We start from the raw sequence: 25,101 nt of genomic DNA, 5'->3' as shown, positions 1-25,101 counted from the left end.
TCAGACAACAAAAAGAAATAAAAGGTATTCAAATTGGCAAAGAAGAAGTCAAACTCTCTCTATTCGCAGATGACACGATACTTTATGTGGAAAACCCAAAAGACTCCACCCCCAAATTACTAGAACTCATCCAGCAATTCAGTAATGTGGCAGGATACAAAATCAATGCACAGAAATCAGTTGCTTTCTTATACACTAACAACGCAACTGTAGAAAGAGAAATTAGAGAAACGATTCCATTTACAATAGCACCAAAAACCATAAGATACCTCAGAATAAACCTAACCAAAGAGGTAAAGGATCTATACTCTAGGAACTACAAAACACTCATGAAAGAAATTGAAGAAGACACAAAAAGATGGAAAAATATTCCATGCTCATGGATCGGAAGAATAAACATTGTTAAAATGTCGATGCTACCCAGAGCAATCTACACCTTCAATGCCATCCTGATCCAAATTCCAATGCCATTTTTCAAAGTGCTGGAACAAACAATTCTAAAATTTGTATGGAATCAGAAAAGACCCTGAATCGCCAAGGAGATGTTGAAAAAGAAAAACAAAGCTGGGGGCATCACGTTGCCTGATTTCAAGCTATATTACAAAGCTGTGATCACCAAGACAGTATGGTACTGGCACAAAAACAGACACATAGATCAATGGAACAGAATAGAGAGCCCAGATATGGACCCTCAACTCTATGGTCAAATAATCTTTGACAAAGCAGGAAAAAATATGCAATGGAAAAAAGACAGTCTCTTCAATAAATGGTGCTGGGAAAATTGGACAGCCACATGCAGAAGAATGAAGCTCGACCATTCTCTAACACCATTCACAAAGATAAACTCAAAGTGGATGAAAGACCTCAATGTGAGACAGGAATCCATCAAAATCCTAGAGGAGAACATAGGCAGTAACCTCTTTGACATCAGACACAGCAACTTCTTTCAAGATACATCTCCAGAAGCTAGTGAGACAAAAGCAAAAAAATGAACTTTTGGGACTTCATCAAGATAAAAAGCTTCTGCACAGCAAAGGAAACAGTCAATAAAACAAAGAGGCAACCCACAGAATGGGAGAAGATATTTTCAAATGACACTACAGATAAAGGGCTGGTATCCAAGATCTATAAAGAACTTCTCAAACTCAACACCCAAAAAACAAATAATCCAGTCAAAAAGTGGGCAGAAGACGTGAACAGACACTTCTCTGAAGAAGACATACAAATGGCTAACAGACACATGAAAAAATGTTCATCATCATTAGCCATTGGGGAAATTCAAATCAAAACCACATTGAGATACCACCTTACACCAGTTAGAATGGCAAAAATGGACAGGGCAAGAAACAACAAATGTTGGAGAGGTTGTGGAGAAAGGGGAACCCTCTTACACTCTTGGTGGGAATGCAAGTTGGTACAGCCACTTTGGAAGACAGTGTGGAGGTTCCTCAAAAATTTAAAAATAGAGCTACCCTATGACCCAGCAATTGCACTCCTGAGTATTTACCCCAAAGACACAGATGTAGTGAAAAGAAGGGCCATATGCACCCCAATGTTCATAGCAGCAATGTCCGCAATAGCCAAACTGTGGAAAGAGCAGAGATGCCCTTCAACAGATGAATGGATAAAGAAGATGTGGTCCATATATACAATGGAATATTACTCAGCCATCAGAAAGGATGAATACCCCACTTGTACATCAACATGGATGGGACTGGAGGAGATTATGCTAAGTGAAATAAGTCAAGCAGAGAAAGTCAATTATCATATGGCTTCACTTATTTGTGGAACATAAGGAATAGCATGGAGGACATTAGGAGAAGGAAGGGAAAAATGAAGGGGGAGGAAATCGGAGGGAGAGAAGAACCATGAGAGACTACGGACTCCGAGAAACAAACTGAGGGTTCTAGAGGGGAGGGGGGTGGGGGATGGGTCAGCCCGGTGATGGGTATTGAGGAGGGCACGTTCTGCATGGAGCACTGGGTGTTATGCACAAACAATGAATCATGGAACACTGCATCTAAAACTAATGATGTACTGCATGGTGACTAACATAACAATAAATAAATAAATAAATAAATAAATAAATAAATAAATAAAAATAAAGTTAACTATCCCAGTGTGTACACACGCATACACATACCTTCAGATATTCCAAGATTTACTTTCAGTGTTGGAGTTGTTACAAATAACTAACCTGCCATTACTCAACTTGAAGATTTTTTTTTTATACTGATGTATTTTTGGTTAAATACTATTACTATGACCAGATGGAGTCAAGTTAGGATTAATATAATCTTTTTTCTAAAATTGCAAAAGATGGTTGGTAATAAAATTATTTAAATTTGTTTGTAATGTTTTTCCTCTGTCTTACAAAGTGGTTTTGGGTTTCTTCTCAAAGTTATTGATATTAGTAGATTGTTTTCCCCCCTTAGAAGGACACGGATGGTTCTGGTGGCTCGCAGCTCCATCTAGTGGCTACAAGTTGAATTCTCCCTTTGGCAAGATTCCCAGAGCCTCGAAGGGCCAGAACTTCCCAGGAGGCTGACCAGGCGCTCTAGCTGTTTTCTTGTTTCCAGAAATATAGTTATTTTTCACAAATATGTTGCTTGTGTTAACCTCTAACAGGTGTTTCATTTTTTTTTACTTTAAAGTGAATCCGTAAATACATATTATAAAAATTTCTCAGCTTAAATTTCTGGTGTGGTAAGCACAGGTAGATACGACCTACATAAATAAAAGCTGTTTGGGTTATCAATAATGTTCAAGGGTGCCTAGGGCTCCTAAAGTGTCTGGCCAAAAAGTTCGAGAAAGTTTAGAGGGAAGGAATAATACATGACAATCTCAGATAATTAAAAATAAAATGTAATGTTGAATTCAAGATCTGGAATGATTTGAGTCAGAGGATAATAAATATTGATATAGGGTTAATTTTTGATACTTTATACCATTTCATTTGTACATCAAAACTGTTAATGGCTGATCCTTCATTTTTACTTTTCATAGTTTTAAAGCAGTTTCCGTTCCTGACTTGACCACATGTCTTAACACCATTTCCTTTCTTTTCAACAACCAAATCAAGGAATACTTACTGGGTGTGTATTGTATGCCAGGCCCAGGGGTAATGGTGAACTACAAGAAGAGAAGGAGACTAGTTTCTGCCTCTCCCAGGCTGGAATAGTAATAATTTGTTTATGTACACATTTAAAAGTTACTCAGTTTTCTAAAATCAGTCCCAAATTTAACTCGGGAAGGTCATGTTTTAATTGCTGAATAATCCAGTGTCCTTGGGCCCTAGCGTTGTGATCTGCAGTTTTATGTCTAATTGGCTGCAATGAGAATTTTATCTAAATAACCTCTCTGTTAACTGAGGATATTTTGCTCCTGGTGTATTACGTGTATTTTTTTTTTTTTTTTTCTGCAGAGTCTTCTGTAAGCGAGGAAGTTCTGTGCTAATAGAAGAAGTGCTTTTAAGAAGAGTGACATTCGAAAGCCCAAGTTTCGTGACATGATTCCATGGAAGCTCCATGTAAGTATAGAGGAAAATAACAAACTACAGAGCTCAAGGGGAAAAGAGGCAGAATGATGTGAACTCAGCAAAACTCCTAGCGTTTTGGAGACAGACCAGCGGCATCGCAGAGAGCCTTCCCCTCCTGTGTCTCACGTCTGTGCCTCGTTGCTCCTGAGTCCTTGTTCTCCACGGTCCACAGGGACGAGTGCCCCCCCCCACTCCTGGATGCTTATCGTGAGGCGATTACAACTCGGGTGTGTGATCGTGTCTTGCGAAGAAAGAGAACCGGTCAGATGCAGACGGACGGGTCAATCGACGGATAGATGGACGTGAGAGACTTATCACGGGAACGGGCTCCCGTGATTGTGGGGGCCGGGAAGCCCCCCGATCTGCCGTCCGTGAGCTGGATGCCGGGGCCAGCTGGTGCCGGAACTCCATCCGAGGCTGAAGGCCTGACCCCAGGAAAGCCACGGGGAACGTCCCGAGTGGGAGGGCCCAGGAGCGAGGATGTCAGGGGTGGGCAGAGACGCTGTCCCAGCTCTCAGCCCTGCAGAGGGAGGGGACTTTCCTTCTCCTCCTTTGGTTCTGTCCAGGCCTCAGCGATTGCATGATGCCCACCTGCCTTTCAGACGGCGGGGTGGGGGGTGTCTTTACTCAATGTCGTGATTCATAGACACCCCAGAGGCCTGGTTTCACCAGCTGCCCTGGCTGAGCCCGGCCAGGCACATGGAAATTACCCATCCCAGGGTGACAGTAGGTACCTGCCTATTGCCCCAGAGTGTTTATTAATAGGTCCAAGTTTGGATCCTAAACCACGGACATTTGGAGGTGAGGTAGATCTTAGTGATTAATTTGTTTGACTACTTCATTCTCACTGACTTGTTGAAGAAACTGCATTCATGTGTTACCCAGTGTCACAGAGCTCATCAGTGTCAGCCCCTGGGATGCAAGCTTTGGACGTCAGTCCTGTACCAAATATATGGCCATTTAGTCATTATTATCGGATTCTGCTAGTCAGTTTGCCTGTGGCTAAATAGGTACCTTGGAATGATGGCAGTGGACCCAGACGAACTGGCTAGCAGCTCGTGCACGGTGCTGGGGTCCCCTCGGGGCAAGAGGCCCCTGTGACGGCAAGGTCCGTTGCACCAAACAGAGTCGAAGAGTCCGGGACCGGGTGAGGACCCAGTTCCTGAGAGTGCTGGAGAGCCGGGCCTCAGCAGCTGGGCTGGCCTCACGCGAAACCAGGGCACATTCAGAAGCTTAGCTAAGGATGATGGGTGAGTGTTGTCTGGACCTTCGTTTAACCCTGAGAAGAAAAGTCCTTCATCCCACATCTTTATGTGGGCGGACAAAGCGGTGATCTTATTGCACTGGGAGAATTGGGGACAGCTGTTAATGGCAGGGTCTTAAAGTTTTCGTGGGCCAGCAGCGGAAGACCGAGGCAAACAAACACCAGCAGACTCAATCTCAAGCAAACACAGAGGTAACGCCCCAGGGGAATGTTTCCATGCCTTGTGCAAAGGTCCCGATCTTACCACCCAAGCCCCCGGCCGCACTAGAGCGTGCTCTGAGGAACGAGGGGCAGGCAGACCACAAAGCTGGGACTAGAAGTGCCAGTGAAGTGACACTGGGTTCTAGTGACTGTTTCTGACTTCCATGGATTTAGGGAGAATTTGCCCCTAGAGCCTATGTCTCTGTGCATCGAGCCTAGCAGCATCTCAGCTGACTCGACCCATCTGCAAATGACCCCACCACTCACCCTGGGGCTTTGGCCACAGTCCTGTGCTGAACTGGACCCTGGCCTTCACCTTGACCTTGACCTGGGAACCACCCCTCCCTCGGGGCTAAATAGTGAGGGGCTAGAAATCAAGGTATTTAAATTCTAGTTCAAACTCTCTGCATAGCCGTGTAACGCTGGACAGTTTTTTCTTTTTTAAAATCTGTGTGGTCTTCGATCTCTGCGTGCGTGGGGGTAAAGCAAGGGCAGTGGGCGGGGTGATAGCCGAGGTTCCGTCCAGGACCGAGAGTCCTCCTGGGCGGCCGACTTCCTATCAGCAGCCCCACCGTCCGCGGAGCCCAGGGGCTCATGGCTTGTCCCCTGCTCCACGAGGGCAGGCCCGGCCCCGCCGGCCCAACGTACCTGCGTGCCCTCCGTCCATTTTTATTTTATTACAACCCCTGTCCTTACAGGCACAGGGCCGGGCCGCATTGCTGGTAATCCCGAAGCCATTAAGCGCTTTCAGAACGGAATCCTCTTGGCGCGGCTGACCGCTGCTGTGGGGCCTTTTCCTGGATCCCATCCCGAGCCAGGCAGCTGGTGACCCCGTCCCTGTGCAGTAGTGCTCCTGGCCCTGGGCATGATCATTCCGGCTTGGAATCGTAGCGTATGGGGGCTTAAACCAGGATCATGTCATCCAGACTCTCGCTTTACAAATGGGGAAGCCAAGGCCCGGGGCGGTCGGAGAGACGGTGCCTGGGTCCCGAAGCTTTGACAGCAGATTAGCGAATTTAGCAGCCGGCCCGGGCTCTGTGGCCAGATCTCAGCCACACTAGGCTCTTCGAGATTATTCAATGACATCGTTGAGATAAGCTTCCCACTAATGGAGGGCCATGTCTGTAAATAGAAACCTGTAAATAGAATCTACAGGATAAAAAAAGGTGCTTGTTGCTTTTCTCTGATGTGCAAGGTAGTATTTCGGTCAGACTCGGGGTGGATCTGAACCCACTTCTGTCTCTACACAAGTCTTTGATCCCTGGGTACAGTTAGTTTAGAAAAATGGCAGTTGGATGGTTTTGATCCTCGCAGATGGGTGCTTCTCACAGTTTTAAACATAAGCATGAATATTGCATTGGGGTCACATTTTAACCTTTTTGTTAAAGTGAGGCATAATTAACGTACCGTGTTATGTTAGTTTCAGGGGCGCAGTATAATGACCCGGCACTTCTGTCCGTCGCTCAAAGCTCATCTTGAATTTTATCGAGATGCAGAAATCCGCGGTTGACTGTACGAACTACAAATGACCTCAGTTTTAGCTTTCCCTTCTCATACCCGGGCCTCGTAGGCCCTGTGGGTTTCCTCTCCGTGGAGACAATGTCTGTCCTGTAACGGGCCCAGGAGCACCTTGTCCCCGCTGAGTTAGCGGGGCTCGTGTTTCCACGGCCCTGGACCTGCGGCTCCCAACACCCTCACCTTGTTGGGGTGATGACGGAGGTCACGCCAGGCAGAACGCACGTATGACATCTACTAGGTACATAGCTCAGGTCTCCTGCCAGGTTTCCTAGGCTATGTTTTGATTTACAAAATACGGAAAAACTTCGGGCTCCATTACAGAACATTGAGTAACGCCCAAATACCAAGCAATCTAGTTGCTTTGATGTGTTATCATACTCGGTTTCTTGTTAAGACAGAAGTAGGCCCCTTAGCTGACTCGTCTGGTTTATTCACTCAGGAAGTGGGTATTGGTTGAAATGTGTCTCTGGTTCCGTGCTGTGTCCGCCGAGTGGCTGGTGAGAAGGCTGAGCCAGGCTGTGGCCACAAGGAGTGTGTGGTCACCAGTCGACACAGGGCTCTGGAAGAAAGAAACGTGCCTTTGGGGGATGTGAGCAGAGGACCCTCACTTAACTTGGGGTGGGAAAAGGCACCTGAGGAATTGGTGTTTGAGGTGGAGTCTGACGGGGGGTCAACTGGGAGACGGGAGGCCGGTGTGGAAAGTGCTCCCATAGGAAGGACCAGGCCCTGAAGACCCCAGGGCCCGGTGGGGTGGTGTGGGAGACAGGGGTGGCTCTGCGGGGTGCGCTCTGAGACCCCCACGTGGGCCGGGGTTTGGAGAAGGCCCCGCAGTGAGCTGGAGACTGTGGGGGAGGCGGCGGCCGCCAGGGGCCGGGGCGAGGTGGCCCCGTGAGCTGGTACCACGGTGGTGTGTAAGAAGGAGGTAGCAGGTGCAGGGGGACCCGGGGGGACGGTGCTCAGGACCATGTGGGCCTCTGCCACTCAGGGGTAGGGGACACGGATGGGGGGCAGCAGGGAGAGCCCGGGTGCGGGCTTTGACTTGTAGAGTTTGAGGTTCCGCCTGATCTTCAGGAGGAGTTGGAGAGGCTGCTGGGGGTCGAAGACTCGCGCCTCTAGAAGCCGCGGCCTGGCTGTGGACCAGGTGGTCTGGGGGAGGGCAGAACGAGAAGGGAGAGGCACGACAGATGTCCTGGAGGGGCCGGAGGTGGGGACAGACACCCGGAGCGCAGGGACTCCAGGCAGGCGGCCGACGGCGGGGTCAGAGGGTGGGAGAGGCCCACCGCCCCAGAGCAGAACGAGTCCTCTGGATTTGGTGACACAGAGGTCATGGGCGACTTGGAGCTATCTGGGGGCATGATGTGGCAGGAGTGGAAGGTGGGCTGGACTAGACAAAGGGCTTGGGACAGTGAATACATGGGAAAACGTAGGGGTACACATGGCTCCTTCCACAGTCTGGCTGGAAGGACAGGTCGGTGGTTGCAGCGGAAGGTGTGGCCGAGAAAGGGGACTGGGAGGTTGGAGGATGTTTGAGGGCGTGGGAACGTGTCCCGTGGGGCGCTGAGAAGCAGTGGGGGAGAGCCCAGGGGTGAAAGAGGCCCCCCAGCAGGTGTGGGGGGCGGGGGCTGGGGACCCCAGGGAGGAGGAGAGGTTATTTGCACGAAATGAGGGGGAGTGAGTTTGCATTAAAACCAGGGTGCGGATGTGAGGTTAGGGGACCCTGGAGTCTATTTAACTCCTGTGTGGTGACAGTGGGCCTTGGTGGACCCCATGCTGGCCCGGGAAGGGGCTGCTGGCTCCGGGTGCCAAGGGGGTGGGGGCCAGGCGCCCTGCTCGGCCTCGCTGGCCCCGGGTGGGTGTGTGGCTGGAGGGGCGCCCCCGACGCGGGGTCTCTGCCTGGCCACTGGCCTGCCTTTCTGGGGAGATTGTTTGTGGGACACAGTCCTCTGCTTTGCGTTGCTTCTGACGGAAAGCCTGCTGTCGTTCTCATCTATGTAGAATCTGTCTGTTCCGTGTCTTGCTTTTAAGCTTTCCTCAGAATTGCTGGTTTTAAGCAATTTGATTATGGTGTGACCTGGTTTTATTAATGTTTCCTGAGCTTGGTGTTTGCTGAGCTTCTTAATTCTGTGGGGTCACCGTTTTCAACACATTTAGAAAGATTTTGGCAAGTATTTCTTCAAATCCGTCCTTCTGTCCAGTCCCTCCTCCTTTGGGGACTAGTTTCAGGTGTATGAATCCATCTCGGCCTCTCCTTCGGGTCTCTGATGATGCTCCTTACATTTTCCCTGTCTTTTTTCTCTTAGTATTTTATTTTGCACATTTCCTCTTGTTACATTTCCAATATAGTCACTGAACTTTTCTTCTGAAATAAGATGCTGGTAATGCCATCAGCACATTAAGAAAACCTTAGACACGGCAGTTTTCACATATAAAAATTTGACTTGGATCTTCCTAACATTTTCTGTTATTTCTCGTGTTCAATCTGTGTCCCCCCTCCTGGGCCTCACTGACCCCTGAGAGCAGCCTTCCTCATGGGGCTGATTTGGATGCACTGCTGAGTCAGTGCGGATGTCGCATGAACGAGGAGAGCGCCCTCCTGGTTGATGGGCGCCCAGAGCGCTCCAGACCCTCTGTGAGCTCGGGGATTTCTGCACACGAGGGAGCAGAGTCCACGCACAGGAGGGCATGTGGGCCGTAGGCACAGAGGGAGAGTGAGGGAATGTTGTTGAGTTGTTGAAGCTCTTTGTTAAGTTCTTACCATTGGTTGTATTTGCCAGTTCTAGAATTTTCATTTTATCCTTTAAAAAAAATCAGTTCTAGGAGAAAATCGAGATGATTTTGAGTATGGAGATGACATTTAGACACAGCACCAAAGGTATGATCTATGACAGAAATAATCGATCAGCTGGATTTCATTAAAATGAAAAACTTGTGCGCTGTGAAGAACAACATGAAGAGATTGGGCAGAAAGTCACAGTTGGGGACAAATATTTGCAAAAGACATAGGTGATAAAGGACTGTTATCTAACATCTATAAAGAACTCTTAAAACTCAACAAGAAGATGAAAAACCTGATTAAAAAACGGGCAAAGGACTTGGACACCTCCCCAAGGAGGATAACGGATGGCAAGTGGGCATTTGGAAAGGTGCCCCACGTCACGCTTCATCAAGGAAATGTAAATTAAGACAATGATGAGCCATCACCGCTCACCTCTGAGAACGGCCCAAATCCAGAGCGCCGACCACACCCCATACTGGTGAGAGCGTGGAGCGGCGCTCACTGCTGGTGGAGTGCCCAGTGGTGCTGCCACTTTGGAGGACTGTTTGGTGGTTTCTCACAAAAGTAAACACACTCTTACCATGTGAACCAGCAGTGGTGCTGTTGAGTTGAAAACCCATGAAAATAAGTTTCGTGAGCTGAAAATTTATATTCACATAAAACCCTGCACATGGTTGCTTATCGCAGCTTTATTCATAATTGCCAAAACTTGGAAGCCAGCAAGACGTCCTCCAGTGGGTGCTGGATAAACTGGGGTGCATCCGGACAGTGGAATATCATTCAGCACTAAAAACCAATGAGCCTTCAAGCCCTGAGAAGACATAGAGGAACCTTAAATGCATGTCATAAAGTCGAAGAAGCAAAGACAACCTCCTGTCTGATTCCAACTCTGCCATTCAGGAAAGGGCAAGACTATGGAGACAGGAAAAGAGCAGTTAGGGTGGGGGAGGGAGGGACGAGCAGGCGGAGCACAGAGGGTTTCGGGCAGTGAGACCACTCTGTGTGACCCTGTCAGGGTGGGTACGTGTCATCACACACTTGTGCAAACCACAGAGCGTGCACCACCAGCAGTGACCCCGATGTAGACTGTGGACTCTGGGGGATGATGGTGTGTCCACGCGGGCTCATCAGTGGTGACAAATGCACCGTCTGGTGGGGGTGCTGGTGGAGGGGGAGGCTGTGCGTGTGGGGGGGACAGGGACACATGGGAACTCTCTGTACTTTGAATTTGGCTGTGAACCTACAACGAATCTAAAAAATAAAGTATTTCAAAAAGGATAAGGAGTAAATTACAAAAAGTATCTATGCTAATTCTTAAAAAAATCCTGTTCTCTGATGAAATTCTCCATCTTATCATCTTTTTTTCTTGAACATAGTAATCACAGATATTTTAAATTGTATATGATAACTCCAATGACTTGGGAATCTGCGATCTTTTTGCATTATTAGTTTATCCTCTTGGTTTCTGTACTGGGTTGAATGTCCCCACTGACCCTCCACCCCATTCATGTCCTTCGGTCACAAATAATGTGACCTTATTTGGAAATAAAGTCTCCACAGAGATGATTAGTTAAGGATTGTGCTGAGGTCATACTGGATCACGGTGGGCCCTGAATCCAGTGTGAGTGCCCTGATGAGGGTTGAAGAAGACACAGACATAGAAAAGGTGCTGTGAAGATGGACCGAGCCTGGAGTACGGGGTCCACAGCGCTGGATAACGGGAGCCATCAGAAGCTGGAGGAGGCGAGAAAGGATCCCTCCGGGAGCCTTCAGAGTAGCCCAGTCCCCTGGCAGCCTGATTTTTGACATCTGGCCTCCAGAACTGAGAGGGATTAAATTCCCGTTGTTTTAAGCCACCAAGATGCCGATAATTCATGAGAGCAGCTGTAGGAAACAAATGGTCTTCTTGTCTAATGAATTTTACTTGAATGACTGAAGCTGCCTAAGAAATACCGTGCGGTTCTGAGCAATGCTGGTCTCACGGAATGGAATCACTGTTGGTCTGCTTTCTGCTCTTGCAGTGCTTTGTGGTGAAAGTCAGTGCTGAGCCCTGGGCTCATATCTGTGGGCCTCGCCCCTTTCCTTCATCCTGGCCTTTCAAATCCTGGATGCGTCGTCTGACTCAGGCTCCAGTAGCCCCATGACATTGCTAAAAACTCCACTGTTCTCTCCGCTGCTTAGAGCAGGTCTCTGTTTCTGGCCAAGAGTTGGACAAAGCCCAAAGATGAAAAGCAGTATTCAGGAAGACACAGTTCTCTCTAGGGCCTTTGTCCCTCACATCCTGGCTGCCGATCGATCGATCGATCCCTCCATCCATCCATCCATCCATCCACCCACCTATATGTCTGTCTATCTATCTATCTATCTATCTATCTATCTATCTATCTATCTATCATCTATCTATGTATCTATCTATCCATCCATCCATCCACCCCTCTATGTATCTGTCTGTCTATCTATCCATCCATCCACCTATCTATGTATCTACCTATCATCATCTATCCATTCATCCACCCACCTATATACCTATCTATCTATCTATCTATCTATCTATCTATCTATCTATCCATCCACCCACCCACCTATGTATCTGTCTATCTATCTATCTATCTATCTATCTATCTATCTATCTATCTATCTATCATCTATCTATCCATCCATCCACCCATGTATCTATCTATCTATCTATCCATCCACCTATCTATGTATCTATCTGTTGTCATCTATCCATCCATCCACCCACCTATATACCTGTCTGTCTGTCTATCTATCTGTCCATCCACCCACCTATCATCTATCTATCTATCTATCTATCTATCATCTATCCTCTCTCTCTCATCTCTTTTCTTATTTACATTTTATCTGAATTTTTAGTTGTTCTGTGTAGGAGGCTTGTCCTACCAGAAGCAATTGTGTTATGGATAGGAGTGTAATAGAACAATTTCCACGTATACAACTGTACGTCTACTTCACACATCTTGTATCATGTATTACCCACTACACAGAGTCAATGAGAGTATTAAAACAGGCAGATATCATGAGACATAGTAGATGCTCAGTAAATACTAATGTATGTATACATAAAGTATATATATTTTTTAAAATCTACATATATAAAGTTGAGGCAAAGAATTGCCAAATATAGCCTCGCTTTGTAAACTCTGGATATCTCCCTTTGGCTCTGAGCGCTATTGACTATTGTGTTGGCTAAAGTAAGTTTCTCCCATCTCTAACCTGTTCGTCTGTTGGGCAGTTCAGGAGTCCTTTATTGAGCGCAGATCTGGGGGGAAGGGCATCAGGGAGAAGCAGGAAGGTGTTGCTGCCCGGGAGACCTTCACTCAGCAATGGAAGTTTGGTAGTCGTACTAATATCGGCCTCCACAGGGGCACCAGGTTACCTGACTTGGGAGTCCAAAATAAGGGCAAAACTTACGTCAGAAACAGAAAAGCAATTTAAAGAAACCCAGCATTTCTTTTCCTAACTTTTCCTGAAAATGTGCCTGAAGTAGGTGGAAGCATGAGTTGCAATAATGCGAGTAGATAAATGAAGTCTCGTCTCCAAGCCCAGGCCTTTTGTGGACCCGTGCTTGACTGACTCAGGGCCAAATACAAGGAGGGGGTTTCTTCCGAATGATAGTTATCTGTTTTGTGGGTCAGTGGGATGAGTGTGGCCTCAGGGAAACATCCGTTGAGCGTCTTGGGGATGAGAAAGGGGGTATTTCCTTTCTCTGCACAAGATCAGACTCTCACGATGGACGTTTCAGAAGGTTCCCATCGAAGGATAGCGGCTCATTCACCTCCCCCATGTGGCTTTCTTGAGGTTTAAGCCACCCCTTCACAGTTCTGAGTAGGGAACACGCAGGCATACATCTTTAGGAAGAAAGGGATTCTGAAGGGAGAGGAAAGCACAAAACACATTTTTCTAAAGTGTGCCTCTTTTGTGACCTTTGTATTTTCAGTTTTTGAGAGGAGAGGCAGTGAGGGGGGCTGCTGAAATAGGAGTTTTGTATTTCTAAATTTTCTAATTTCACATATGCAGCGTTTGCATAGCGTGTTAGGTGGGGGAAGAGAACATTTTCTATGGCTGATTCATTGCCTGAAATGTTGGGATTGTTTTGAGAGCGCTCAGAAAATTCTGGTAGCCGTTTGGAGCCCCTGAGAATATGGACAAGAAGTCCGACGTGTGAGCCTGTGTTGGAATGTGGCCTCTGCTGGCTATAGGAACGTTCTCCGCGGCAGGTGCTCTGTTCAAGTCCTGTAGGACTTGTTTCCCGCTGCCCCTGCCTTGCGGGATGGTGGTGGGAATCAGGTGCTGCATGCTGGAGCCCCGCAGGCTGGGAGCCGCCATGAATAAGAGTTATTGCTTACCTGCTCCCGCTGAGTTCCCATCTGTGAGCGTAAACGATCGGAGACGCAGATGGAACCGGCACAGAGGAACAGGGCTGAGCAGAGAGAAGGAAGGTGGCAGGAGGTGGGTGTGAAGGACGAGAAAGTAGGATAAAACTAGTAACACGCCCTTCGTGGGGAGATCTCCTGAGACCCCGACACCCAGGGAAATGAAGTAGAAACCTCTCCACCAAGTGTTTAAGGCTGTCTCTCGCTCTTGGTGCAACCAGAGCAAAAAGTCAGAAACGATCACAGCGTAAACAATGCAAAAACATACAAAATGCAAAGACCCCTCAGGCGGCATGAGCAGAGCTCTGCTGACCGCCTGCACCTTTGTAGCTCATCTCGCCGCAAGGAGCTGCAGGTTCTTCCCGGGTCGTTATGACGATACACATGCCAGTCCTCAGTGCTGGGCGAGGGTCGCTAACGGTGCCGGGGCTTATAGCACCCCAGGCCCGTCACTGGACTCGTGGCTGGAGACGCTAAAGCCGTGGCTCATCACACTACCTGTAGGCCGCAGGACTTCTTCTGTGCTGTTAAAAAAACCACCAACATTCATCTAAGGGAAATAAGTCAATCAGAGAAAGACAATTATCATAGGATCTCACTCATATGTGGAATTTAAGAAACAAAACAGAGGGGCATGGGGGAAGGGAGGGAAAAATAAAAGAAGATGAAATCAGAGAGGGAGACAAACCATGAGAGCTCTTTTTTTTTTTTTTTTTTAAAGATTTTATTTATTTATTTGACAGAGAGAGACACAACTAGAGAGGGAACACAAGCAGGGGGAGTGGGAGAGGGAGAAGCAGGCTTCCCGCGGAGCAGGGAGCCCAATGCGGGGCTCGATCCCAGGACCCTGGGATCATGACCTGAGCTGAAGGCAGATGCTTAACAACTGAGCCACCCAGGTGCACCCCCATGAGAGACTCTTAACTCTAGGAAACAAACTGAGGGTCCCTGGAGGAGAGGAGTTGGGGGATGGGGTAACCGGGGGACGGGCATGAAGGAGGGCATGTGATGTGATGAGCACTGAGTGTGGTATGCAACTGATGAATCACTGACCTCTACCTCTGACAGTAATGATACACTTTATGTTAATTAATTGAATATAAATTAAAAAAACAAAACAAACCCCCACATAATATCATTATTAGCTATGTGCACATTGCTGTGCAGGAAATCTCTAGACCACGTTCAGCCTGCGTGACTGACTCCCGGTTCCGACTGAGGAGCACCTCCCCGTTTCCCGCCTCGGCCCCGGCAACCACCAGTCGTCTGCTCCTGTGAGTCCGACCCCTTTAGAGGCCGCCCGCGAGGAGTCTTGCAGTGTGTCCGCTGTGCTGGTCCCTTCCCCCGACACGGCGGCAAGGTTGGGTCACGCTGTAACATGTGATGGGCAGCCTTCTTTCTCAGGCTGAATAACGGGTGTATCCACCTCATTTTCCTGACTGAGTCATGCACTGACGGACACGTAGGTCATTTCCGTGCCTTGGCCGTGTGGATAATGCTCCGTGAACACGGGGCTGCAGGCATGTCCTGAAGCTCCTGCTCTCAGTTCTTTTGGATAAAGGGCCAGAACTGGGATTGCTGGGTCATACAGGAATGCTCTTTTTAATTTTTTTGAGGAGCCTCCACACTGTTTTCTGGGTTGGCCACACCAGTTTGTATTCCCACCAACACCGCACGAGGGTCCTAACGTCTCACGTCCCCACCGGCGCTTGTTATTTTCTGGTTCTGTTGTGGCTTGACACAAGCCATTCTGGGAGGTGTGAGGTGAGAGCTCGCCGTTCCGATTTGCATTTCCCTGGTGATGTGTGGCGTTGAGCATCTTTTCACGTGTCTGTTGGTCATCTGTGTGTCTTCCTTGGAGAAATGTCTGTTCAAGTCACTTGCCCATTTTTAAAATCAGATTGTTTTTGGTAGTACAACTTTTTACTTAAGAACTGTTAGGCAGAAGTTGGATATTTTAAGCAGATTAAAATGGGACTGAGGCCGAGGCGGCCATATGGCACTTTAGAGAATCTCTGTTAGAGTTTTACTACCGCAGGTCAGAGGCGTGAAGCTGGCTGTGGGCGGGCTGGCTTCAGGTGGGCAGCCTCAAACCCCACAGGCCCCCAGGCAGGAGGGAAGGTACTGAGACCCTCATGGACGTGATGAGGTGGACGTGGCCCCGTGAGGCCTGTGCGGGCGGCAGCTCCTGGGGAGCGAGCGGAGCAAAGCTGGGGCAGCACGGGTGTCCAGCCTACAGGCTGGGGCCGGGCAGGCTGGGTGCGAGCCCCGTCGTACTGCAGCCCGAACGCTGGGACTGAATTCTTCAGGGAGAAATGAACGCCGTCTACACCAGAGAGATGAGCAGTCTAGGGAGAGTCAGGGAGCTTTGGGGCTGGGCTAAGTGGGATCTGGCGCCCAAGATCTGCCTTCACCACAGTGTTTGTTAGGGTCGCGATGAGCGCTGGCCACACACTGTCTCCAGTGGGTGACGTGGCGGGACCCACTGTAGAGAGGAGGCAATAAGAGCTAACGTTCCACAGGCCACGCAGCTACTCGGTGGCAGAGCTGGGTGAAAGTCTGGAGATGCCCACCCGCATTGCCGTGTGTTTCCACCGCGACGAGCTGCTTCACTTCCGGGCCCTGCGGGAGCTGATGCTGCTTTCTCGTGAGGCCTCATCCTCTGTAACGTAAAACAGGAGTATCCCGCCCACTGGGTAGAAATCTTCTAAAACACATCAGACCATGTTTTTGTTGCTTTCTAAACAGAATATGTGGAAGTTAGCAAAATATCTGGAATAATTTTGCCCTTTTTCATATATTCAAATAGATTTTTCTGAAAACATCAGTTTTGGCCCAGCGCTGTAACTTAAGTCCTTCGGTCTTCACTTTGTCCCATGAAGCAGACACCGAACCGCGGTTCCCACGTCATCTGACACTTCTCATGGATGCTGACTTTGTTTCTCCTGAGCACGTTGCAAACTCCCACGGTGGATTTGGAAATAAAATCACTGATTGTTTTTTCTTTGCATCCATCAGGATTCTTCGGGTTGTGCCGGACGGAAACCCCGCTGCAAGGAGCTTCAGCAAAGAGGGACTTTGTTGTCCCGTGATTGGGACGTCTTGGGGAGAATGCCACACTGCCTGTCTCCAAGCACGTCGGCGGGTTCCTGGTGGCCGGCGGGTTCCACACACACACACGCACACACGCACACACGCACACGCGAGTGCGGCGCCCATGGCCTCATCCTCAGAGGACAGTCCTGGCCGCACTAACACAGGTGAGACCTCACGGGCGGTGGGGCAGGGTCTTGCCCGATGGCGGTGATGCTCTCCCCCATCAGGGCCAGCTCTGTCCCAGCTCCGCGTTCTGCCGCTCTGAGCACCCTCTCCAAGAGGCAGCCTCCTCGGAGGTGAGCTGCCTGCGTTGGAGGAGGGGCTGGGGCAGTTCTGAAATTTACCGTGAGGAGCTCGTAGGCCTCTGGTCTCTCCCTGGAAGTGAGACTGTTTTGTCAGGAGAGGCTAGTTTCCTGGGACTCAGGTGACCAAGATGCCATTTGATAGGAGATGGGGCCCTATAATCGTCCCTTTTTGCCTGGAGGGGCCACCCGTGTGTGGGCGGGGAGCCGCGGACCACGGTGGGCGGTCCTACGGGACCTCACCGGGGAGGGCAGTGCTGGATTCCTTCTGGAAGGGATACTGATATGCAGAAATAACACACCAACTGCCTGTGTTTGTTCGATACCCCTTTACCGAACATGTATTAAATGCTAGGCCGTTGGAGTGCTAAAGGGGAGAAGACACAAGGTAGAAGTGTGTAGCCCCCGATTCAGTATTTGCGGGACTCTCAGATGAGTCACGTGAATGACTCCCGCTCTGTATCTTTGTAGTATTTCACGGATACATTCGTTGACTCCTTTTGCTGGTCTGGTCCTTGGCTATGTTCCTGATACATCATGCATGTGAATGTGGAGATTTCTCGAGAGCCTGGGCACTTCCCGCATAGCATTTCCTCTAACTGTTGTAACAAACCAAAAGCTAGTTTTACAGGTGGGGAGAACGGAGAGGTAGACCAGTTGGCCGACGGTCACACCCTCTTCACGCTGAGCTGTGGGTTGAACGGAGTTCTCTGGATTCTAAGGTCCGGGGCCACCCCACGCAGCCCCTCCTCTTGGTGACACGTGCCCGGGTCCAGCCCCTGGCCATGCCGGGCTTGTGTGATTTATATTTGGACACATGCTGTGCAAAACGATGGACACCCTGTGATTATCCGGTTGTTAGATGCAGTGCACATCTGTGCTAATAACTATAAATAAGATGTAACTTGGCGACTGGGCACGGCTCCTCTTTTAGGAAAGGCCGTCCTGCTAAATTAACCTCAGCATGAGACCAGTGAAAGCTTGAGTAGTTTCTGGAATAAAAACAAAACCAAAACACCTCCCCAACACACAACCCGCCCAAGAGGCCCCCTTTTCTTTCCTCTGGGACTCGCATCGCTCGAGTTGAGTGCTCTGGACAACAAGTGGTAAACTGCCCCCCCAAATTCGAGCAGCTCTTAGACTCATCTGGAAGCACCAGAGAATGGTCCGGGGAACCGGCAGCTCAACAGGATTGAAAAGAGGTCTGAGAACTTGTGCGTAAACATTGAAAAGAGTCGGAGGAGAGCCAGGCATGGTGGAATGTTGGCCCTACCCTCTTGTCCTGAGAGGAGAGAGACGCCTTCTGTGGCTCCGGACAGACACTTGGCACTTTCTGATTTTCATTTTTTCCAACTCGTTGACTTTTCCTTCCCAGGATCAGGCTGATGACTGATGATGCAGGTCATGAATTTGGGGCGAGGCCGTCCCTGTGGCTATATATAGCATCTTCCCAGGCCATAAATGGGAGGGAAGGCTGGGCATTTGGAGGGAGAAATAGCTTTGCCTTCTTCAGCCAGAGCCTCGTCGTGGGTGAGCCGGGCGAGGCAGGGCTTCTCTCCTCTTGGCCTTTTTCCTTTCTCTCTGGGTAAGTTTTCTTTTCTCCTTTCCTTTTCTGATTTGGGGCTTTGCAAGGAGGACTAGCAATGTGTGCTGCGGCTGGGAGCAGTCCGCTCTCCCAGGTGGACCTGTTTCTGGGGAAGGCAGGGTTAGCTAGCATGCTCCCTGAAGCACAGAGGAGACAGCCAGTGATTCGGCCTGAGGTCTGCATTTCTGGGACTAGATTTCAGGCCTTGCTTTGTTTCCCACGGTCACGATCTGGACTGTCATCACGTGCGGTCCCCTCAGAGCCCTGGCCGTCCACCCGAGGTCTGAGGCATCCCCTGCGGGGGCCCCGAGCCCATCATTGTGGTCTGAGCTTTCACAAGAGTCTGGGCCATGAAGGAGTCTGTGGGCACTGTGCAGATTTGAAAAGGTGTGGAATAAAACTGGCTATTTTCTGAAGAGACAGAGAGTCATTAGGTCATTAGCATCGCCCTGGACGCTGGTGTCTGGGGGCCGGGAAGGAAGGCAGCTCTCAGCCTCTGAGGCTTTCAGCTTAGCCCGACAGCGCCTCACAGCTGTCTTCTCGTCTGTGCTTTCTGATGAGCTGTCATCCTGCAGAGTGCCTCGGCTCGGTGCCCCTGCTGGAGCCTGGCGCCCGACCCCCCCCCCCCCCCCGCGGCCTTGGAGCTGCACCTGCAGGGAGGGTGGTGGGGCGGGGGCCCTGCGCCCAGGAGGCAGGCCCGGGAGGGCAGCAGGGCTCGGGGAGGTGGGGCTCCGGCTAGGAGGGCTTCACTTTCCCATCTCCTGGGCTCAACCCTTGCTTCCCGAGCACCAGTGACGCAGGCATACAGAGTAAGTGGAGCAAAGATCATTTAAATGGATTTTTAAGTAAACCAGGTCTGGGTTACACTTGCAGCGAGTGTATGTGGAGCAAGTGCTGAATGAGGGACGCCGGTCCTTTACTGAGACAAGGAGAATCCGGGGGTAAACTGCAGTGTCTCTGATTGGAGATGATGGCAACTGTGTGGGTTGCTGGAAAGTTCTCCTGTCCAGGAAGCTGCACATGATCTGGTGGCTCAGTCGAATTTGATCCTGCTGGAGCATCAGGACAGGAGGACTCAGGGTCCTTGGAAGCCCGAGAACTCTGTGGCTGCAAGGACAGCCCTCTGCCTCTCCTGCCACGGCTCGGAAAGGTTATTTGAGAAACACCGCCGAAATTTAGCTGCCAGGAATCAGATGTCACACCATGTAGGATTTCTCATTGAGGGTGATTTTAAGAGGATTTTGTGCTCAGTGACTATTTCTTTTGGTGCTGAGCAGTGTGGAAAAAGCTTTGGGGCAAGTAGACCCCAGTGCCAACGAGCTTGGGCAGAGCCCGTCTTGGGGTCCGAGGGTTTCGTTACTTGGGGGCCTAGGCCTACTGTGTGTGTCAACTAATCCTTCTCGTTCCTCTTGAAAAGCTTTCATTTTGTGTGTTTATCGACTTCGACATTTTTAGGTGCATAAACAACAGTGTCTTTTATTAGGTGGAAGTCAGTGCATTGTAGTTGAAATGTTTCCACGAATTAAAATCCTTCTTGGTGGCATGAAAGATGGGTTCCGGATACCCTTCGCAGGAAAGCGTTAGGTCTGAGCATGTCACAGACACACGGTCCCCTGTACTTGAGGACGGGCTCGCGTTTCACTTTGGTGTCATCATTCTGAGATGTGTGGGAAGCCTTCGTGAGCGGTGGGGACGGGTGGGGGCAGTGGGCCGGGTGCAGTCAGAAGGGCGGCGAGGTGGGACGTTGGCTCTGTGTCCAACGGACCACGGACCTGGGCGGATGATTTTCGCCCCCCAGAGCTCCGTTTCCTCGCAGGGGAGGCCAACATTCACCCAGGACAGACTGAACTCATCCATGTCCAGTTGTGGGGTCTCCTGTGGTTTCAGGTGAATGCCTTGCATCCCGGGCTGCAGCTGCCAAGCCTGTGCTGATCTGCAGGGAGCAGGTTTCCAAGAGAGCTCCTTGCTCCAGCTCCGGGGTGCTCAGGGACAATGGGGGAGGCTCTGAGACGTGAGGCTCCCTGAGTGGCCTGGACGTGGGCGTGGCTGCACGGTGGGCCTGCTGCTCTGTCTGGGTTGCCCATGGCATTGGGGAAAGCCAGCCCAGGCCGGGGAGGGGGGTTGGCGATGACACAGGGGCACAAGGGTCCACTGTCTAGGAGACCGGAGCTTGCTACCACCCGTGGAGCCGGGGGCTCCGAGATGGTCCTGTCCTTGAGATGCTGTGGTCTGTGATTCAGGTGTGGCTGCCCCCGGGCAGGTGCTCCACGTGTCTGTGGAGTAAGAGATGGGTAGAAGCGAGGATAATCCCATTTGCAGAGTCCCCGAAAGCTCCTGACGGTGATGGCCCTCGGCACGGTGTTTCATTAGGTGGGAATAAATGCAGAGACGTTCTATTACTGCCGTGGCCCCCAGCTGCCTCGGTGGGGGAAGAAGCTACAGCAGGCGTTCTGGTCAGAGTGAGGAGCACGGGAGCCCCGTGCCCTTGATCCCAGCCCCACGGCGCTAACTGTTACGAAGCGTACGCTGCTCACACAGGAAGCGTTGAGGACTGGCAGGCTGCACAAGCACGCGCCGGCTGAGGTCAGCGATATGGCGAGTGCTGATCGTCCGTGGAGCATGGGACAGGACGCCGCGGAATAGTTACAGGGCTCACTGGGCTGTGAGTGAAGCTGACCTTTCACACTCAGAACAAAAGCACAGGTCCCACTGAGAGTGTCTTGCCTTCTTTTGGGGTGCGAGCTCCCCCAGTTTAAGCATGTCAAGATAGCCTATCCTCTCTTATCATCTGGGCCATTTTTGGACTCTTCCCTTGGCCAAGAAAGGCAAACAGGCCTGAAGGTTAACTCAGCATAAATGTAAGAGGATACTGAGACGGGACGCGACCACGGGCACGATTGCGCCTACAGGCCGCGTTCCTCACTGCGCTGTCGCAGCCTTTTCCTCCGTCGGAGCAGGTGTGGTCGGCGACAGGAGGCTGCCCCAGACTGCGGAGACGCATCCCCCAACCTGGTCTGACTTCAGCTCAGGGAGCTGACCCCAGCACACCCATGGACTCCAGAGACAGTCAATGGAATGCTTGCCATTATGGGCGGAAGGCTTTTCTTGATGATTCGTCTTGATGGACTCACTGGAAAACCCACTGAGGTGCAGTTGAGGATATTTCAGATAGTAAAGTGACCAGACGCATTTGTTTCAGATACGTTTTCCTACCTACACCACTCCCTTCATAGCAACAACAGCAAAGTCAGTGTGGTAGGGACAGCTACCAATTTTGGCTGTTTGATACCCCATGCCAAGCACAGTGCCAAGCATTCCATAGAAGCAGTATGGAGTATCAGAGTTCGGAGGTGAGAAGGGCACCCAAGGCCATGTCCCTGTGCAGGCTCAGAATTCAGTCCCAAGTCTATCAGATGTAAGCCTGTGCTCTTGACCTTCATGTTATGACACGTCTTTCAAAGCTGGGGTGGAACGGAGATGCTCTGTTTTCAGTGAGTTCCATTAAATGCGGCATTCTGTTGCATACTTATCATCAGATTGATGCTAACGTGTATAAAACACGTGCTGGACCCTCAGTGCATATGAGGTGGTTGCTTGACTAGTTGATTTTTAGGAGGAAAAGTTGGTATTGCTGTGGCAAAGTATAAAAGGCCCAGAAATAGAGGTCTGATGGCCTCTGGGTGGACCAGCCCTTTCTACATGTTTTTAGGGAAATCCTTTCTCCTCCCTGGCATCCTGTCCCCACCCCCAGTACAACAGGGGTTTGGATAATCCCTAAGGATCTTTCCAAGCTCTGTAATTCTGTGCTTCTAGGAAATAGCAGTCTGCAGGAAATTGGCCATGAGGAGTCCACTTGGAGGACAGTCTGTATTTGGTTGGCTTTCTAACGCACACTCCAAGTGCTGAACGGCAGGGTTTGGAGGGAGCAGGTGCAGGTTCTCCCACCTCAGGACAGCACCTGCCCCTTGTCCACTGCTGGGCCGTGGGGACTTGCCTTAGAGTTCCTTCTTTAAATTGGGGCAGATTATTCTAATTTAAACACCAAGGACAAAAGTGGAGCTCAGATTTGGAATTCCTTTGCTCCTTTATTTTGGAAGTTAGTGCGCACCGAGATTTAGGAATACTGTCTATGTTATATTTAAAGAGAGTTGAGTAAGCCCTAAGTTGGCACTGTATTTATTTTGAGTGAGCATAGGCTGCAAATGGCCTGGGGTCCAATGCCTGCCCTACTTCAGTTCTCAGACTCCACACTGCAGTATGGATCTCAGTCATTCCTTGTTTCCAGAGAATTTAACCAAAATGTGCTCGCTTGCCCACATCCCCCCGGCTTTCTTGCTGGCCCCAGCCCTGCTCGCTGCCCACCCCTGCCATGTGAGTCTACACGTAACCGGTGAGATGCGATTTTAGAAGAATGGATCTGGACAGTGTCCTGGAGACAAGTTCCCTTTCTAGGTCCCCTTTCGAGCAGTGAAGACCCCCGGCTCCCGGGGCAGACGCTGAAAGCCCCTGTGTATGGTTGCAGTCTTTCCAGAGCGATCTCTTGTTATGTCTCTTGAAGCATCCTGAGATCCTGTGTTTTCCTGCCTCCTACCTTTGCTCATGGGATGCCCCGCCCCCCGCCCCATCTCCACCTGTCAGCCTGTCCATGGTCAAGGCTCTTCTCAAGCATCGCCTCCTTCAGGGGCCCTCGCTTGGCTGCCCTCTGTCCTGTTACGTGTGTTCCCTCTTCGCTTCCCAGAGCAGTTTGGATCTCCTTCTGCTCTTATCTTGCATTCTAAGTATTTGTTTACTTCTCTAATCTGTGTTTTATTTTTATCCTTATCACTCACATTGCTTTTCATGTTGCCTTGAACAAGCTGGGTGTTCTATAAATATTTGTTGAGCTCACAATTAATTATTAAAAGAAACATAGTCCAGTCTCCTGATTTTCATAGAAGCAAACCAAACACTCTATCTGGTCCCAGGGAACTTACTAGGAATCCAGACTCGTAGCCTGAGATTATTTTCACTTATATAATGTTTCTTCCATCCCCTGTCCCCTGAACGAGTGTTACTAATTGAAGTTGATTTTCCCCTTTGGAACAACTGGAAATGCTGGTGTAGAAATTGCGGGAGCAGGACTGCATTTGAGAAGGAGCTCAGCGCTGTTTGACATACTCTTTGCTCATAGGTGCACACCAAGATGTCGCTTGTCACAGTGCCCTTTTACCAAAAGCGACACAAACACTTCGACCAGTCGTACCGCAATGTTCAGACAAGGTACCTTCTGGATGAATATGCTGCGAAAAGGTAAGTTGAAATTCAGCGGTTGGACCAGTAGAGCTTTGATCGTGGGTGTCTGGTGTTAAAGGAGCTTTATCCAGTCCCCTGCAGCCTGGACATGAACTGGTTCGGGGGGCTCAGGGATGGCATGCTCCCTGATGCCCATGCCTCGCACTGGTGGGGAAATTCAGCTCTCCTGGCTGCACAGGAAACTACATGTGGGAGTACTGCTGGGATCCCGGTAGATCCCGGTGGATCCCGGTGGATCCCGGTAGACTGGCTCTGAGCCCCTCATTTAGATTATGAAGGCAGAGACTTTTTAGTAAGTGCTCTTTGACTTTGCGCCTCTTCACACATTTTGCAGAACTAGGATCTAAAAACTCACCAACACAGAAGGGCAGCAAGAAGGGACAATGGGAAGAATACTAGTGGGAGAGAAGCTCATGGGGGCAAAGTAAAGATCACATGGAGGCTAGGGCGCCTGGGTGGCTCAGTTGGTTAAGCAACTGCCTTCGGCTCAGGTCATGATCCTGGAGTCCCGGGATCGAGTCCCGCATCAGGCTCCCTGCTCGGCAGGGAGTCTGCTTCTCCCTCTGACCCTCCTCCCTCTCATGCTCTCTGTCTCTCATTCTCTCTCTTGCAAATAAATAAAATCTTAAAAAAAAAAAGGATCCCATGGAGGCTGATGTCAGTAGTTTTGCTACAATAATAATAAATGTAGCAGAAAGGTAGATGTATTCACGGCATCAGGGGCTCGTGTGAAGCCACAGATCTGCCAGCTTCGGAAGCACAGGGTCCTCAGGGACGTGCCACAGCTGCCTGGGGCCGCAGATGTCCGTGGACTCGGGCCCGTGGGACGGCCGTGCTGACCAACGGAGGACACTGCGGGCGTGCCGTGCTGCGGCCTCCGGGGCTTGCGTGTCCCCGGCACCCTATATTTAGACCTGCCTATGGCCCTTGTGTTCCGTTGCCATCCCTGTAACAAGCAGCCAAACATCCACAGCCCTCCCAGCAGCCTCCGGGAGCTTCAGATCCCTTGAGATATATATAATCGTGGCATTAGGCCAGAAGCGTGGCAGAAGGCACTCGCGGGCATGTGTGGAAAATGGCAAGGGTAGGAGAGGAGCTCGTGTGTGAAGGCGCCCCTCTGAGGACACGCGTGTGC

At 50.1% G+C, this 25,101-nt stretch overlaps 1 protein-coding gene across 4 annotated transcripts in view; it reads left to right on the top strand.

Annotated features, from left to right (window-relative positions):
* Positions 1-25,101, top strand: part of MYOM2 (myomesin 2) — a 106,267-nt gene that overhangs the window by 6,335 nt on the left and 74,831 nt on the right. For 2 of the 4 annotated variants that reach the window (XM_032413728.1, XM_032413727.1), the window contains 2 exons: positions 3,425-3,529; positions 23,845-23,963. In XM_032413728.1, the coding sequence (XP_032269619.1) occupies positions 3,509-3,529; positions 23,845-23,963 (140 nt within the window). In that variant the 5' untranslated portion in view covers positions 3,425-3,508. Of the gene's footprint in view, positions 1-3,424; positions 3,530-16,709; positions 23,964-25,101 lie in introns of all 4 variants that reach the window. The other 2 variants (XM_032413730.1, XM_032413729.1) reach the window with 2 other exon arrangements.

Source organism: Phoca vitulina, unplaced genomic scaffold (assembly GCF_004348235.1).
Source record: "Phoca vitulina isolate PV1807 unplaced genomic scaffold, GSC_HSeal_1.0 scaffold15, whole genome shotgun sequence".
NCBI lineage: Eukaryota > Metazoa > Chordata > Mammalia > Carnivora > Phocidae > Phoca > Phoca vitulina.
The sequence above is the reverse complement of the archived record's forward strand: the minus strand, read 5'-3'. Positions and strand labels throughout refer to the sequence as shown.